General features: G+C 38.8%; 1 protein-coding gene across 8 annotated transcripts in view; it reads right to left on the reverse strand.

Moving 5' to 3' along the window:
* dab2ipa (DAB2 interacting protein a) overlaps positions 1-18,231 on the reverse strand; it is a 119,754-nt gene that overhangs the window by 28,412 nt on the left and 73,111 nt on the right. For 5 of the 8 annotated variants that reach the window (XM_058389815.1, XM_058389816.1, XM_058389817.1 and 2 more), the window contains one exon: positions 1,260-1,413. In XM_058389815.1, coding sequence (XP_058245798.1) covers positions 1,260-1,413 — 154 coding nt within the window. Of the gene's footprint in view, positions 1-1,259; positions 1,414-6,106; positions 6,236-9,675; positions 9,852-9,879; positions 10,299-18,231 lie in introns of those variants that run through there. The other 3 variants (XM_058389821.1, XM_058389819.1, XM_058389818.1) reach the window with 3 other exon arrangements.

Consider the following 18,231-nt stretch of genomic DNA (forward strand, 5'->3'; position numbering starts at 1 on the left):
GAATCAAATAAATACTTGTAGTGGCAGTGGTAGGTGCGGTCAGGAAACAATTGTTTTTAGAACCAGGATATATATATTGCATATTAAACACGAGGTTCTGATGATAGATGGATTCCACACATGCTTGCGAACTCTAGTGTTCAAAATACAGAAAACAACTGCGATGTCTAAGCTCACTAGGATCACGATGCTCACGATGTCTAAGCTCATTAGCATCGTGCTAGATAGATAGTTGCATAGTTGAAATGTTTTCTGACAGAATCAAACAGCTCAGGAACACAAAGGAATCTAAGGCTATCACAGGCACAGATTTACAGAAACTGGGCACTTAAAGGCTGGAAAAGAACCATTTTTTTTTTTTTTAATCTCCAACTGTCCAGTTTTGAGCCTGTGCCCATGATAGCCTCAGATTCCTGTTCCTGGCAGACAGGAGTGGAAACCAATGTGGTCTTCTGCTGTTGTAGCTCATCCATCTTAAGGGTCAATGTATTGTTCATGCTGAGATGCTTTTTTGCTCAGCACATTGGTAAAGAGTGGTTATTTAAGTTAGCTAGCTGTTGAACAGTAGTTCTCACAGGTCATGGATACCACAAATATGTGGACTCCAGTGATTAAATCAAATAACTTAAAGTTTAAAGGGTGGACATTTCGTAGATTTAAATGAACTGGTGCTAGATAGATGCATCGTGGAAATGTTTCCTGATGGAATTAAAGAACTGTTTCCATTATACATGAATTTTGAGTAAATGTTTTTTTTGGGGGGGGGATATTGAGTGTATGTATAGTATGCTATGGACTTAGTTGATTATTTTTATTCAAATGCTAAAGATTTCCTTCCCCCACATCACTGAACCAGACTGGATTTTTATTTCTTTACTATTCTCTTTAGTAAGACATTAAGTGGAAGCTAATATTAAAGGTCATCCTGTACACAAGACTATCCACGCTACATAAAGAGCAAATCAGTCTCCCAGCATTCTTCCACACCATTTGTTTATGGCACAATGAACAGACTCAAAGTTGGCATGAATGCAAATGCCACCCACGGACATACCTGTGATGGCCTTTTTATGCCACGTTACCTTGTGCTATTATACACCAGAGGACATGCAAATAATTTCCCTACCATACACTGCAACATTCAGTACATGGCATTCGTTGTGTGATCTGTGAGCTGATTGCGCTCTCACATCGCTGATACACCATTAGATAAAATATTTAATAATGTGAGGTGTAAGATCAGAGCTCAGTGGACTGACCTCGAAACAGAAGTCCTGTCCCAGGATGCTGCTGTGTACGGGCTTGATGAGTACTTCCTCCTCCATACTGAGATCCAGAGCTTCCACTGCACTGCTGGGACTGAGCAACGACTCGTGAGACCTCGACTCTTTCAGCCTCGGCATCAGATGGGATCTGATGAGCAGAGAAGAGACGATACAAACAGAACCTCCTGTTATTTGGTAATAAAAAAACACTGATGCTAGTGAAAGCATATGAATGTAGCTAGTAAGAATCATTGAGGTCCTTTTCAAGTGCATGACCCAGTTATCTAATCAGCCAATCGTGACAGCGGCACAATGCATTAAACCATGCAGAGGCAGGTCAATAGCTTCCGTTAAGCTTCACATCAAACGTCAGAATGAAGGAAAATTATGAGCTATGTAACAAAATGCTGCAAGTATCGTGTGGGCAGAAGGTCTGCAGGATGAAACAGGTAGTTGATGAGAGAGATCAGAGGAGAATGACCTGACTGGTTTGAGCTGACAGGAAGTCTATAATAACTCAAATAAGTACTCTTTACAACTGTGGTGAGCATGTCAGAATGGACAACACATCAAACACTGAGGTGGATGGACTACAACAGCAGAAGTACAATCAGTTTCCACTCCAGTCAGACAAAAGAAAGGAAAGAGATGACCAGATTTTTTCAACTGTCCAGTTTCGAGTCCGTGCCCATGATAGCCTCAGATTCATGTTCTTGGCAGACAGGACTGGTCTTTTGTTGTTGTAGCCCATTCACCTCAAAGTTTGATGTTTTGTGCTTGCTCTGATGTTTTTCTGCTCACCACAGTTGTAAACAGTAATTATTTAAGTTACTGTGTCCTTCCTGGCAGCTCAAACCAATCTGGCCAATTTCCTTTGACCTCTCTTATCAGCAAGGTATTTTCACCCACAGAACAGAACTGTCACTGCCTTTGGCAGATGCTCTTATCCAGAGTGACTTACATTTTTAAGGTTAAGGGCCTCAATCAGGGGCCCAGCAATGGCAGTTTGGTGAACCTGGGATTCAAACTCACAAGCTTCTGATCAGTAGTCCAACAACTTTACCACTAAGCTGCAACTACATCCTCACACAATGTGTTTTTTTTTATTATTATGTATAAATTGAAAACTCTACAGCCTGTTGTGTGTGAAAATCATAAGAGATCAACCAATCAAACTAGCTCATCTGGTATCAACCTCAAGGAGAGTTCCATTTTTCTTCATTCTGAGGTGAATATTGTGAATATTCAATGTGAATATTAACTAAAGCTGTCGATCATTTGCCTTGCACTGCTACCACATGGTTAGCTGATTAGATAACTGCATGCATGTTCCTAATAAAGTGGACAGCATTTTGTACAGTAGGTCTACGATTTCTGATTGTGGTGCTCAGGTCCATCCTCTCCTTCATTCATCAGTGAAAACGGACCAGATATTATTGAGACAATGGATCATTTCCAGTGCACCAGTGACCCTGACATGGTAGTGGCCCAAATAAAATGTGGTTAGAGAATCTATGGTGTCCTTTTCAATTGATAAATGGAGTATATAGGAGTAACAAACAACAACCCCTGAGCAAGTCAGTAACAAATAACGGCAATGTGACATATATGGTTGGTGTATCAAAAAAAAAAAAAGTGTATGCTTCATTTCTTTCGACCATTTCTTCCAGATAAATGAGACATTTTTGCAGTTGCCGAGGTTTATAATCCAAGGTTTTTATTTACTAGACATATTCAGAAAACTGTCATGATCTTTCACAAAACAACTGGGTTGTGGAGGTAAAACCTACATTTGCTCTTTTCAGTGTATGAAGTAAAAACACCCCTGGGATACACAGGAAATAGAAGATAATTACTTTTACAGAGAAAATGAGATTTTACACTACAGAAGCGTATGAGGAGAGCGTATTTAATTTCGCATATGCTGGTGCAATAGAACTAACCAGAACACGTGCTTGTTACTTGTTACTTATTTACTTAGACTCCCGATACTAATCTATGACCGCTTTACCGATCTCCCGGCCTGAAAACAGAGAAGCTGTTCAATACCTCATGTCCCAATCAATGTGGAGAGTAAACCATGGCAATTAAGCACCTGCTGAGAGCTGGCTTTGTGCACACTGACTCCATCCTAGCTATGAATTAAAGATATCTGACATGAGGAAAAACGGCCTCAGGTAGAATTAGTGCTGACATCCGTGAGGATAACTATGAGCTTTCCTCTGGTTCTCACATAATACAACGAGAGATCAGGATTAAAATAGCTAGTATAAGCTTTCAGACAGCAATAGGAATTAAATAGACAAATCTCTAAATAAAGCCATTGAACTGAGTTTAATGTGTGATCTGACTGTGAGACATCAAAAATTGTCCCCCAGATTAAAGCTTTCCAAGGAACAGCATAAAGAAAAAAATAGGAAAACTCAATCAACTGTGCTCATATTCGACTTAATACGCCAATTTCACGTTCTTGCTCCATCATCAAAACAGTTCAGATGGCTATAGAAAGCTCGCAAAAAAAAAAAAAAACCCATGCCAACTTCAACCTCAGCACTGATCGAAGGCAATAAAAGCACTTTCTATCAAACCCTCCAGACAGACTGCAACATTATACCGCTGATGGCCTGAGCACAACTCATCATCGTTTCATAGTAATACATAACGCTGACTCGATATAACCCCATTTCCCATTGCTTCGGTGCAATTGAGAGAGTGACAAACAACTCATGACATACAGCTGATATTAAAAAATAACGACTTTCTCCAGTGATCTCGCCGATCCCCTTGGGAAATCACACACAATCTCAGACATTCATTTGTCCTCTAAAGCAGGAATACCTGCTGACTCAATGCTAATGTAAAATAGCTTCATGCCAATTATCAGTATAGTACAGATAAAACAAAGGTCCCTATCAGTCAGTCAATCAATCACATATAAGCACTCAGAAACATTTATAGCATGTAACAGACACTTATATCCAAAAAAAGTAATAGAAGTTATGCACTAGAACTAGATAATAGACTGTGTGACTAAGAATGCTATAAGAGCACATACTAGTAGCTAGGAGTTATTGAAAGAGTCGCAAACTTTTTTAACCTTTGGAAAAATAAGCTGTGTGAATCTAGTGCTCGTTTAATTGTTTAGTGAGGAGGTGAGGCAGTTGAGTCAGCAGTCCAACATTAAACAGAAGCAGTCTGACCTGCAGGAGTGTCGTGAATATGACACACACTTCAGCACGCTGAGATCATGGCACATCAAGGCCAGGACCAACCCAGATAACGTAATCCCCCTAAAACCTCCCTTCCTGCTGAGATACGCTCATCCAGTAGGAGAGCTTTGACTTATCGGTTATGACTCACAGCCATTCAGCTGTGATTTACTGTACTGTACAGAAGTACATTCACTGTAGTGGCCTGTAAGTGAAAAAATACACATCGAGTGCACAAGAGCAAATCTGAAAATGCGGCAGGGAAAAGAAAGAAACAGCACAGCCAAATAGGAGAGAGCTAAAGCAAAGATACAACGGCAAATTCACATAAACACGCAAGAATGACGGTGAAGGCGAGAAATACAACGGCAAAATAATTTTAAAAAAATACGACAATATAACAAAAAATAAAAAAATATATATCTGACAGACAAAAGCAAAAATACAATAGCAAAACCAAAAAGCATGAGGTAACAACAACAACAAAACAAACAAAAATAAATAAATAAATAAAAACATGGCGGTAAAAAGCAAAAATACAAAAGCAAAACCAAAGAAATGCCTGAAAAAATGCAAGCAGCTGCAGGTTTTGTTCTTGCAATTTTCAACTTTTTATATATATTTTTTTTCAGGTTTTTGTTTGTGATTTTCGATTTGTTTTTTTGTGTTTGTTTGTTTGTTGTTGTTGTTTTGCTTAACTGTCACCTTTCCGGATTTGCAGTCATGTCCTTTGGCATACCTGGCCTTGTTTCCGAATTTTCTGTCACGTTTTTTTATTTAGCTTTTTTTTTTCGACCTTTTTTTAATTTGCAATTGTCTATCTGAGCCTTGAAGACTCTATCCGATACTTTAATTCATATTTATTTCGTTTTCATTTAGGTTTTCCGTAAATGTTGCAGGCCATTAAAATGCATATGCGTAGACTGCCTTAAGGAAGAAGAAAAAATGATTTCGAAGAAAATAATATTCCTGACTCTAAAAAGTAAAAGAAATGCAACTCTGCCTTAAACAAGACGTAAAAATGTGATTATTTATATATCCAGTCGGCATCATTTTATGAGATCGTGTTGATGTCTTTTCTGAATTTGCGGTTGCGTTTTTGATTTGTTAATGTGTGATTTTTTATTTATTTATATTTTAACTTTTATTGCCACCTTAATCCAATGCATTTGCAGCTATAGACAGAACAAGGAAAGGACATCTGAACCTGACTGAGAGACGTGCACGCTGTGCGATCCAATAAAAGTGAGCTCGACATGAGTCATGAATTATTTTACAATCCGACTTAATGGCATCGTTAAAGATCTACTCATTGGTGGCATCACTACAGCTGCAAAGAAGCAGGAAGCATTTCTTGTAGTGCAAAATACAAATACTAATCCCATGCACAAAAAATCTACACAGACTCAAACACTGCTGGGGCTGTTTTATTCAATCTGCTCAGACCTTAAATCATTTCTTTATGGGCTATAGTTTATATTTTAACCTGCATGCATGCTTACATTCTTATTAAAAGACGGTGATTAGCATCAACAGAAACATTTCTTAACCAGAGCCACATATTTTGCAGAAACTGCAGCTGTATACAGAGACAAACAGAGCATGAAGTAGCAGCACATTTCCAGTACTTACTGCTTAACATAGCGATAGGCCATGATCCCACTGAAACACGAACCGACTACTGAAGGATCGGTTCAATACATAGCGCAACGATCCCTGATTTTCTGCCCTGTGTTATACGATGATGAGGTTCGAGAGCAGAGCTCAAACACTTGGTAGACCAGTTAGAATTCAGTACAGCCCTGCTTCTGTGCACCCAAGGGAACATACTGTGTGCCATGAACACACCCATCGAGGGCAATTTTTCTTCCCCCCTCAAGCATTTCTATTTTCAAAACATGGCAATTTGGTTGAGAGTGAAAACTGCTACATGCACCAGTCATTTCTGGTTCAGATTCCTGCCTCTGTGTGTGTGTGTGTGTGTTGAGCAAAAAGAAAGAGGATTTGCATGAACTGAGGCACGTGGGTTCGAATCAAATGATCTAACAGTAGGGTTTAGTTCATCTATAGAAACACACAACATCAAACAATGGCAAAACATCCATTGCAGAATTAACACAACAACACAATCTGCAACTGTTGTACAGAACAAAAGAGACGTCAGTGAGGGGTGTTAGAGAAAGAGTGGCGAGACGCAGACCTGTTTGGCGTCTAATTAAACTCACATGACTGAGCGTGTGTCCGAGGCTCTGTGTCTAACAGGGCACTGTGTACTCCACATCCAAATAGTTCCCACACTCACTGACAGGAAGTGAGCGCCTCCCTTGAGACCTCTGCTTAAAATCGGAAATGACTGCCATGCAAAGCCTGCATGTCAGGAAATCAGCAGCGCAGGCAAAAGGAGGAACGTTCAACAAGGAGAGACAGCTTTGGCACTGAAAAAGTCAAATGTAGCTCGAATTCAATGCTTAAAGATATTCGGAAAAAAAAAAGACCCGAATGCATAAATAATCAGGTTTTCGTGCATGAATATTCAATCAATAGAAACGATGCATTTTGAACTTTCTTTTTATTTAATAGTGAGCCAAACATCACAGTAATAAAGACACATTATTCTGAAGCTAGTGAGGCCACACAGCTGAGTTTATTACTCAACTTACGTAATCCTGCGAGCTATTGACAGGGTCAGCCCTTAAACTGACAAGCCTCTTTCCTAAAGCAGCTCATTCGGGTAATGCTGTGGCCAAACACTGGGCCAGAAAGAGAAGAATTCAATATTTAAGAAGCCTCTTCAGTACACAACATTTCTATTATTCTGTATCAGCCAGCTTAGACGTAAATGTCACAAATGGGTATGGAACGCATCTATAATCACAAACAGAACCCTAATTTCTAGTTCTCTGGTTCTAGCTCTTGGTTGGAAAAGACCTCTCTAATTGAAAAAAAAAAGCACTCAAACCTCAAACAGAAGCGACACCAAAAGCAGCTCTGTCAACAGGGAGCCCATTAAAATGCAATGCCATATCTCTACAAACCTCGGCCAAGTGTTTGATGAAGCAAGACCTCACTCTGAGTTTTGGAGTTCACATGCTTCCAGGCCATTTGTTTATGAAGCTGAAATGGCCAAGTGGTGATATAAAAGAAACCACATCACATCTCCGAGGCGATATATTCAGTGTTCAGCACTGAGTAAAAAGAAATCTCATAGCTGTGCTCGGCACTTTTTTGACTCTCACTCACTATGACTCTTTTCCACCCAATTTATTCTTCTTGGCACAACAGTGAGAGCCGTAAAGGCCAGACAGGCTTACTATCCTGCCTGCCAGTCCAAAGCCAGTCCTCATCCCAAACCTGCCAGAAACAAGCTGAACCAGACGGATCATCTGAACCTGATTCTTTATACAACTGCAAACACACAGCCACATGTTTTTACACAGCCAGCCTGTGTCTACTTTTCAATCGCACTCAACCAACAACTGGGAAATTTCTTTTTAATAAACAGAGGAAAAAATACTCAAGATGAATTTAGGGAAAATGGGTGAGCTGAAATCAGCAGTTATTTGATCAAGTTTGTATTTAAAGTAGTCATTACTTATTTCAGTAATGAGTTGAATGGAGTAGAAAACACCCGAATGCCATTCCTTTTCCACCTAAATGACTCCACCCCTTCTGTTGAACCTTCACATGCCTCCTCGAGGACCTTTTAACGATAAAAAATCGAAACCGATCTGCTGTAAATGAGGGCGGAGCTTATTTCCAGGCCAGAAAATCAAAACAGAAGGTTGAAATTAGCCAGATCGACTGCATGGAAATACGTTCAATTACAGTTTTCTAGATTGTAACTAGTTCTAGCTTTACAGTCTTCCTCCAAAGTTATGTGATTTTTAATACAGATCTGGATAGAATTTTTAGAAAATCCAATCTGCAGCTTTAATTGGGCTGTAATCTGTGATCAATAATCAAAACAGAAAATGAGCACAATAGAGAAAATCGGACAAAATGTCTTAATGTATATGTTTTTATCAGAGCAACAAAAGCTATCTATCTATCTATCTATCTATCTATCTATCTATCTATCTATCTATCTATCTATCTATCTATCTATCTATCTCTTCATTGATTCAGCTAGCTAGCTAGTGTTACAACCAACTTAACAACCATTTCCGTCTGCAAAGATCCTGCCACATAATACCACAATTCTGACAAGATTGTCCACACAGAAATTGCCAATTATAGAACCATCAGTCAAAGTGTCCATCTGAGAACCAAATTAGTTTCTCTATAGCATTCCTCCTTTTTAAAACAGTGCTTTAATAAATAGTTACACGCCTAAGCTTTTTCTTTAGGTGGTTCGCAATTTTCTAAATTCAATATTATACTTTCCTACATATAAGCTTTTTCCCCTGATCTACACATTAAAGAAGCTCGAGGTAATATTTTATTTTTCCTAACATTGTATTTGTCCTCAAATAACATCACGTGTACATGGTGCTTATTAAACAGTGCTGTCAAAAAAATCAAAAACCAAAACCATCAACGTGCTCATAATCATCCATTTCTTTTCCAACTGCATCAAAATATTCACATTTGGCATCAAATCAGATCGAAGAGTCTTTATTTTTTGCAGTTCTCCTTTAGACCTTTACAAAGCTCTCCTGTGAACATTTACATTAAGCTTCTGCTGTCAGACAATCACATATCAAAGCACATGCATTTACACACACACACACACCAACAAAAGCAACACTAGAAGCAGCAGTAACAGCAATTTACCTCTAGAAAACCTACAAGACTATGGGTTTATTCTACATCTCTAACGGCACTTCGCTCCTACACCTCGAACAGCACGCGCTTCTGACACCACCCAGTTCCAGAGGGGTGTCGTAAAGTACAGCTATGCTTCACCACCACCCCTCCCAATTAACCCTCAGCACAGTGCAGAGATATTACAGATGGCACGTCCTCCTCTCATCTGCATCGCTCTCGCAGCATGCGCTCATCCACCTCTGCTCACACACAAAGGAGAGTGTGCGGATGCTCCGCACCGTCAATAGCCTCCCGATTCATTCCTCGTGCCTGGCCTTCAGTCAACCAACCAGCAGCCTCCTATTGTTCCTGGTTCTCTTCCTAACACTGACACAAATGTCCTTCTTTCTCTCTGTTCTACATTCAGAGCAATCCGTCCTGATCTAAACACTCACCTGGCATTCTGTACGGATCCTTGTGTGGAGCTGGGGATAAGGATGAGGATGAGGTAGTGGTGGTGGTGGTGGTGGTGGTGGTGATGGTGAGGAGAACACGTGCAGGCGGCTTTCTCTCTGTCTCTCTGTCTCTCTCACTCACACACACACACACACACACAAACACACACACACACACTCACACTCACACACACATATACATACCCCTCCTTCTCTGTGCTTGGTCCTGCCTCCTTATTTTCCCCCACTCAGAGAGAGAGAGAGAGAGAGAGAGAGAGAGTCCTAGTCTGATCCGCCCCTCTCCTTTAAGTGGGCCACAACTTCCTCTCTTCCTGTATCACGCTGTAAGCTGCGCCAAGCAGGAGATCTCTCACCATCACCCTCTCTTTCTGTCACTCCTGCTTCCTATCACCACTTATCTGTCTCTTTTTTTCTCTCCGTTGTTCCTGTTTGTTCCTGTATGCTGAGGAACGTTGAGCACAGTGTGAGCTGGCCCTGCCCCCTAGCCTGCTGGATATGGGTGTGTGAGTGTGTGTGGTCTTTGTCCTGTGCTCCTTTGTCATACAACGGTCTCTTCCCTGCACTGGGACCTGCCCCTTCTTCCTGCAGCAGAGCTATAAAACACCCAGAAGGAAAATACGCAAAAAACTTCTGATGGTGCATTAGGTCTTACATTAGGTGTGCTGAATTGTGAGATAAAATCCTTCCTCCATGTGGGAGAAATGAGGTTGTGTAACATTTCAAATGAACGAAAATCGCTAATATCTAGATATAACCAAGCAATTATAAGCTCATCTAACAAGCTTAATATGATATGCAATGTTAACATAAGCAATTGTAAAAATTGGTGTAATAACCAGGATCTGAAGCAACCCATGAAAACAATATTACATAAAACAGATGGGAAAGATGCACATAAATATAGCATGTTTATTGTTTTGCAAACTAATTTCTACTAGTCTTCCTATGGGTGGCTTTTGTCAGATTACCTCTGACAATGAATTGATGGATTAATGAATAAACAAAGAAACAATCGAAAGAATAAATGAATGGATGAATGAATGAATGAATGAATGAATGAAAAAACAAAAAAAAAGTATAGTTAAAATTCACTTAGACTTCCCTCCAGAATTATTGGCACCCTTCATAAAATGAGGCAATATAATTGTAAGAACTAAACTTTAAACAGCAGAAGAAAATATTTATCTTTGTTCTAATAAAAATCTCTGAAAGTTCTGGAATAACATGGCTAATATATATATATATATACATACATATTAGGGACATTAGGGTTTCATTTAGCTGTGTTAAACAACTTGGAACATGGAAACCTTTGTTTGAATCCACCCTTATTTCAATTGATCAAAAATAATGGAACACAAGATTGACATGTGTTTCCATGCTGGTGCCCTGTTCTGTTCGATTGATTGTTTATACAAATAATAGAAATATCTTGGTTTGAGCTCTTGGGATCATCTGTGAAGGAAGGCTGTAGTTTTTGCTAAAAAAAGGTTAAACCAACAGAGACCAGAGAGCTGTCAATGGGAGAAAATGTCTTCAGTGTATAGCAAAAACAATAGAACTGGCCTTGTTGTTCCAATACTTTTGAAATAGACTGTCTAGAATGCTCATAGGGAATATTTCCAATAAATACAAACATATTGCTGTTCTAAAAACTTTGGAACTCTGTTGCTGCCTTTAAGCACATCTAATTCTATGGGGAAAAATGCCAAAGAGCTTTAAATATGAACGAAATAGATGATTAATGAATTCATTTTTTTTGGAGCTGGGGGATAAATATAGGGGAATTTATTAAACATAATTCTCTTCTGGACTGAGAAAAGCATAAATAACCACAATACCTTTTTAAAGTATTGTTTCTGTTTTTGAATAATGGATAAACCTACACAAGGTTCATGTCTTTCTCATCCAAAGACCTGTATTATTATATTTCAATATATATAATCTGATTTTTTTTGCTCTAGAGGTCACAATATAAGGGGTTTGATGCAGATGTTCATATGCTATGTTTGACTGAAATATACAAGAGCTAAAAGTCATCTAATAATAAATAATAAGTGCTTCAGGCTTACAAAATAGCACAAGAGCTGAAGAAAATCAATCACTTCGTCAAATCTCTTCTTCACAACTTACAAACCTTACTTTCTAATTCAATGAAATGGTGTTATAGTAAAGCAATGTCAGACATACAAGCTCAGTGCTGATTTTAGGTTGACTTTAAGGCCATGATACAGATTTTTGTCTTCAGAGAATATGAAAGAATGAAAAAAAAAAAAAAAACTCTCAATGCTGTTTATTGGATCAATATACAGCATGTTATACATAAGACACTTTTATCATCCACTTCAATGAATCTTCAGATCAAAAATCAAAATGTGGGAAAAAAACAACAACATGATCTCAGTGACTTTGACCGTGGCATAGTTGTTGGTGCCAGATGGGGTGATTTGAGGATTTCAGACAAGGCAGATCTCCTGGGAATTTTCACAACAGAATTCTTTACAAAGAATGGTGTGAAAAAGCAGTTCTGTGGGTAAGAATTCCTTGCCGCTGAGAGACACCAGAGCAGAATAGCTGGACAGGTTCGAGTCGGCAGAATGGTTATAGTACTTAACCTAAACACTCTTTAGAACCGTGGTGAGAGGAAAAGCATCTCAGAATATACAACACACTGAATCTTGAAGCACTACAACAGCTGAAGAGCACATCACGTCACACTCCTGTCAGCCAAGAACAGGAATCCAATGCTACACTGGACTCAAGGATCTAAAGAATCTAAAGAGCTCATGAAAACAATATTACATATAAAAGACAGGAAAATAGGAAAGATGCACAGAAATGTACAATTTTCTTAACAAACTACTAGTCTTCCTATATACGGCTTTTGTGTGATTCCATCTGACAATGAATGATTTGATGAATGGTTGGATGAATGAATGAATGAATGAATGAATGAATGAATGAATGAATGATGGATGGATGGATAGACAGATAGATGAAAGGATACATGGATGAATGAATTAATGAATAGAGAGATGAATAAACTGATGGATGACTAAATGGTTAGATGGATGGATGGATGGATGGATGGAGAGATGAGTGAATGGATGAATGTTTAAATGGATGGAAGAAAGGAAGGATGGATGGATGGATGGCTAGATGAATGAATGTAGGGATGAATGAAGGAATGAATGTAGGAATGATGGATGGATGGATGAAAGGATAGATGGATGAATGAATTAATGAATAGAGAGATGAATAAACAGATGGATGACTAAATGGATAGATAAATGGATAGATGGATGGATGGATGGAGAGATGAATGGATGGATAGATGAATGGATGAATGTTTAAATGGATGGAAAGGAGGAAGGAATGATGGATGGATGGATTGATAGATGGATGGAAGGATTGTTGGATGGCTAGATGAATGTATGTAGGGATGAATGGAGGAATGAATGAAGGGATGATGGATGGATGGATGGACAGATAGATGAAAGGATAGATGGATGAATGAATTAATGAATAGAGAGATGAATGAACAGATGGATTACTAAATAAATAGATAAATAGATGGATGGATGGATGGATGGATGGATAGATGAATGGATAAATGTTTAAATGGATGGAATGATGGATGGATGGATGGATGGATGGATGGATGGAGGGATGGTTGGATGGCTAGATGAATGTATGTAGGGATGAATGGAGGAATGAATGAAGGAATGATAGATGGATGGATGGATGGATGGATGGACAGACAGATAGATGAAAAGATAGATGGATGAATGAATAAATGAATAGAGAGATGAATGAACAGATGGATGACTAAATGAATAGATAAATGGATGGATGGATGAATGGCTGGATGGATGAATGAGATTTGTATTTGAGAAAAAAAAAGAATTGTCAAAACTCACTTACATTACATTCAATAATTTAAATCAAAAACTCAAACAATAGAAGACCATGATCCTAAGCATTGTGCTGCTGCCACATGATTTTTTGACTAGATCATTTTGTACCAGTAATAAAGTGAGTATATGTGCTGTAATCATTATATATTTGTAAGCATCATGTCTGTTTAATATCACACAAAATGTAGAAAGAGCTTCGCACAAAACAAATCCTGACACAAGATACAAAAAAGCCTCTGGTGCAAAATGTCACAGTCTCGAACATCTTTACACTTTCAGTTGCACTCGATGCTCCATGCTCAAAGGGAGAAATCTGTCCTTATATTGAGATCCACAAAACTGCACTCATTTCAGTGCTATAAAGCACTCAAGGCAGCTCCAATATAACAAATGTCTGCTTCTTGTCCTTCAGGGCTTAGACATCAAGGTCAGATTTTTTTTGTCGTACGCTGCCAACACACAGCCGACGTGGCAGGTCATGTTCCGCTTACACGGAACGAGAAAGGTAAGCAACACTCTTGAGCCGAATGTAACGATTCATGCTCATTGCACAACCAATTCACGTTCAATCCGTGTGGAATATTTCAGCTGCTGTTCGTTTCTGTAGGCTTTCCAGAGCCGAATTCATTAAGAAGCTGAATAATGCAGAGGTATGCCTAATAATCCAAGGGATGGATGTGCTGTGTGGGTGAGGAATTTCCATATTAGCCCATTTTACCTCTTTTGCAAAGTTCATTCTTTTATATAATGTACAGGAAAGAAGTGAACGCGCGATTCGCTCTCTGCTAACGAATTAACAGTGTGCTCTTCCATCATGTGGCAACCGGAGCAGGGAAGCTGGGAAAAGATTCATACTGACAGTCTCCCCTGAAGCAAGCCTATGATCCATTTTCCAGCCTTGTTCTCAAACCCTGGCTGTGTATACAGTATGTGTAGGTATGTGTGTGTATGACTAATTCATCCTAATTCAGATGGCTAACGTAATGGCTCACACCGGTCAACAAAATCTGATCAAGCCGGTTGAAACTGGTTAGATCGAGTCACAAAAACAAGGCAAGCAATACAATCAACATCCACCTAGGAACACTTGTACACCAATCAGCCAATCACACGACAGCAAAGCAATGCAGAAATTCATGGTCAAGGTCGATAGCATCAGTTAATGTTCACATCAGAATTTGGGGAAAACATGACATGATTGGGCTGCTGGGAGAATTCCAGAAATTTTTCAACAGCATGGTGCAAAAAAACAAAAAACATCCAGAAAGCAAGTGAAACGAGTGAAGTGCATTGTTGATAAGACAGGTTCAGTGCAGTTCAAGCTGATAGAAAGCTACGCTAACTCAAATACCCATTTTTTGCAACTGTGCTGATCATAAAAGCATCTCGGAAAAACACAGTACATCAGATTTCACTTCTGTCCTGCAAGTACAGGAACTAGCACTGGGCAGTAGCTCTGTTTGACTCATACTGATCATAATCATGTAAAAGAAAACTTTCTTCCAAAAAGCTAACAGGAAATTACTAATTCCAAAAACCAATATTACTCATTTCCAAGTCCACTCTTATCATTTAACACTACATTTCAAAGCTAATCATTGACTATGCTTCACTCTGAGAGCCTCAGCCCTTAGCTGTAAGGATGACCTCCTACCTCCTGCAGTTAAGCTACTGTTCCTGTTCCTTCTCTTCCATTAGAGGCAATTACACACTTGCGAACAGAACGCACATGGCACCCTGAGCAGCGCTGTCCCCCCCGACGCCTTCTGCCTCACAGGCTGCATTAATAAGACTCACTGCACTGACCCATTTCTCCAGACATCTCAGGCCATCCCATTACTGAAGGAGGAACAAAAATGCACAGAGATAAATGTTTGAATTACACAAGAGGTTAAAAATGACACCGCCATAGGTTTCGTTTGCAAAGTGGCAATGAAGTGGACAGGAGGAGAAAATGTCAGCTTCTATTACCCCATTCCGACTCTGAGAAAAATGGAGATGGGAATTTGCATGCTTAAATGAAGAACTGGATAGAAGGAGCATATTTTACACATTTATTGTCTGCTATTTTCAGTACAGGATAAAGCTAAAGATTTAACAGTAAATACATCCCAAAGAGCAACAGATCTATCACATGTGACCGATCTCTCTCTCTCTCTCTCTCTCTCATATCTTGTATGGATGTAACCAACATGAATACCTTATGCAGAAGAAACATAAGCAAAGCATGTCTTTTTTGCTCAAAAGGTTCACAGGGCATCCAGTTGAGACTAGACATGTGCATCAGCACTGGGATTCTAAGAGATGCAACAAAATTGAGATAATTTTACTTTTATGCGGTTGTGAGCGAGCCATCTGAAAGATCCATTAACAGCACAGCATGCTTAGTAACTGGCTTGTCAGGATTTTGGGGGTTCAGCTACAAGTTTGTGTACATTTCTGGAAATAGGATCAACTTTGATGTTTGATAGAAATTATTGCCCACAGGTACAAACACAACCAATAAACGTATGAGCACACAGTGAGGTGATTGAGGGCTTGAGTGATGTAGCTGAGGTGGAGGAACTCACAAGCTTCCATTCAGTAGTCCAACACCTTAACACTACCACCTGATGGGGATGTGCACCAACACTGGGCCTAGATGAAAAGATTGGACACCCCCTGATTTAGAGGCTCAAGTGCTTAAGGCTCTGGGATGTTGATCAGAAGGTTGGGGTTCAAGCACCAGCACCACCAAGCTGCCACTGTTGGCACCCTGAGCAAGGCAGCTTAACCCTCTCTGCTCCAGAGGCACTGTATCATGGCTGATCCTGTGCTCTGTCCCCAACCTCCAAGGATATTCAAAGAAAGAATTTCAGTCTGCTGTAATTTATATGTGACAAATAAAGTCTTCTGTTCTATTTAGAGCATCAAGTCGACCATCATGCCTCGTACTATGAGATCTGCGCCAAAAACAGAGACCTCAGTGAAAACGCACATGGGCCCAAACAAAAGCTCTACGTACACAGTAAGTAGTCTCAGGATCGAATCCTGAAGTTGTCAGGCACAAATGCTACCTGCTGCGCTTCCATGCTGCCCAAAAGTGGAATGCGCAGGATTACATTTGTTACGTCGCTTTGTTACTATGGCAACTCCAGGCAGGTAAAGTAGGTCTCCGTCGTGCCTGGAAAATGACGGCTCTCTCAAAAGCGGACCCATTCAGTCAGCAATTTCATCTCCATAGGATGCAAGTGGTTTACAGAGATTACTTTAAAATCATTAAATCACACTGTGTACTCAAACTGGTATAAAAAGAAAACAATGCAATCATGTTTTCTTTCTTTTTGAAGAAACACTATGTTTGCTAACTATCAAGGTTCGAGGTTACATTTTTTATCAACATAAATACATGGATTTGCAATGCTTAGTTGTTATATATATATAAAACATTCATACAACAACAACCTTATTCCTCCTAAAGGTAGCTCTGAAATATATCTGCACACCATATGGCAAGAGTATACAGATCTTTCATAAACCAGCCACAGCTACTAAGTATATTGATTGTAAGCTGGCTAGAGTAAGAAGATAAGAATAAAAAAAAAAATGACATTCAGGCATCAACTTCCTGTTTAGAAAGCATGCTAAATTGTGCATATGATATATTGATATTCCCATGCTATCTTGAGATATTGTAAGAAGCCAAAATCCTATAAGACTGCAATGAAGGGTGTTATAAATCAGAGGCATCAGGGTCAGTAGACGACAGCATGACCGTGGAAACAATGGGCTGTGGAAAATATTAGCGCAGTAGCCTAAAAGGATCAGGATTAATTGAAATGATAAGCACAAAACCAAAAGGTCAAGAGTGTGATCTCGTTAGTGATGGTTATATAATAAGTTTCTGTTTGGGTGGTGATTTCATGTCTGCGCTGCCTTTTAGTCCTTGAAACTCTTAATAATTTTAAAATAATTTGTCAAAATTGAATCAAAGAGCAATTTATTCATAAATGTTATCTAATTTTTTTTTATTTAATTTCTAGGTTTTTTTTCTTTTATCAGGTTGACGTTTTCTTGTGTTGTTTTATTTTTTTTTTGATAGAATGTTCTAGTAATATATATATATTATAATATATACCATATTTGAAAGAAAGAAAGAAAGAAAGAAAGAAAGAAAGAAAGAAAGAAAGAAAGAAAGGAAGAAAGAACAATTAGTGTGATTTTAAGGAAAGTCTGATTATATCACTTCCTGTTGAACATGACTAAGATAACATTGTTGATTGAATATCATGGGACAGTAAAATATGAGACTAAAACATGAAACACTGCTTACATAAACTATAATGGACAATAGAAACATAAGATTCACATATTCATGTAATAAAAAGAAAGTATTTAATAATTAGGTATATATTTTTTTTTAGTTTTATTAATGTATTTATGTATATAAAGTACACATAGCTTGTTAAGATATATTTTACATATACTGTACATACCATGAATTTGTGTATGTGAGTGACATTACAGCCAAAAGGTTTGTAAACAAATATCTGGCATCTCTCTTATATATGCTTTTTGAACATTCCGCTCCAGATTAAGTTAATCTCTGCTGTTAAAATAACCTCCACTCTTCTGGGAA

This window comes from Hemibagrus wyckioides, linkage group LG05 (assembly GCF_019097595.1).
Source record: "Hemibagrus wyckioides isolate EC202008001 linkage group LG05, SWU_Hwy_1.0, whole genome shotgun sequence".
Lineage (NCBI taxonomy): Eukaryota > Metazoa > Chordata > Actinopteri > Siluriformes > Bagridae > Hemibagrus > Hemibagrus wyckioides.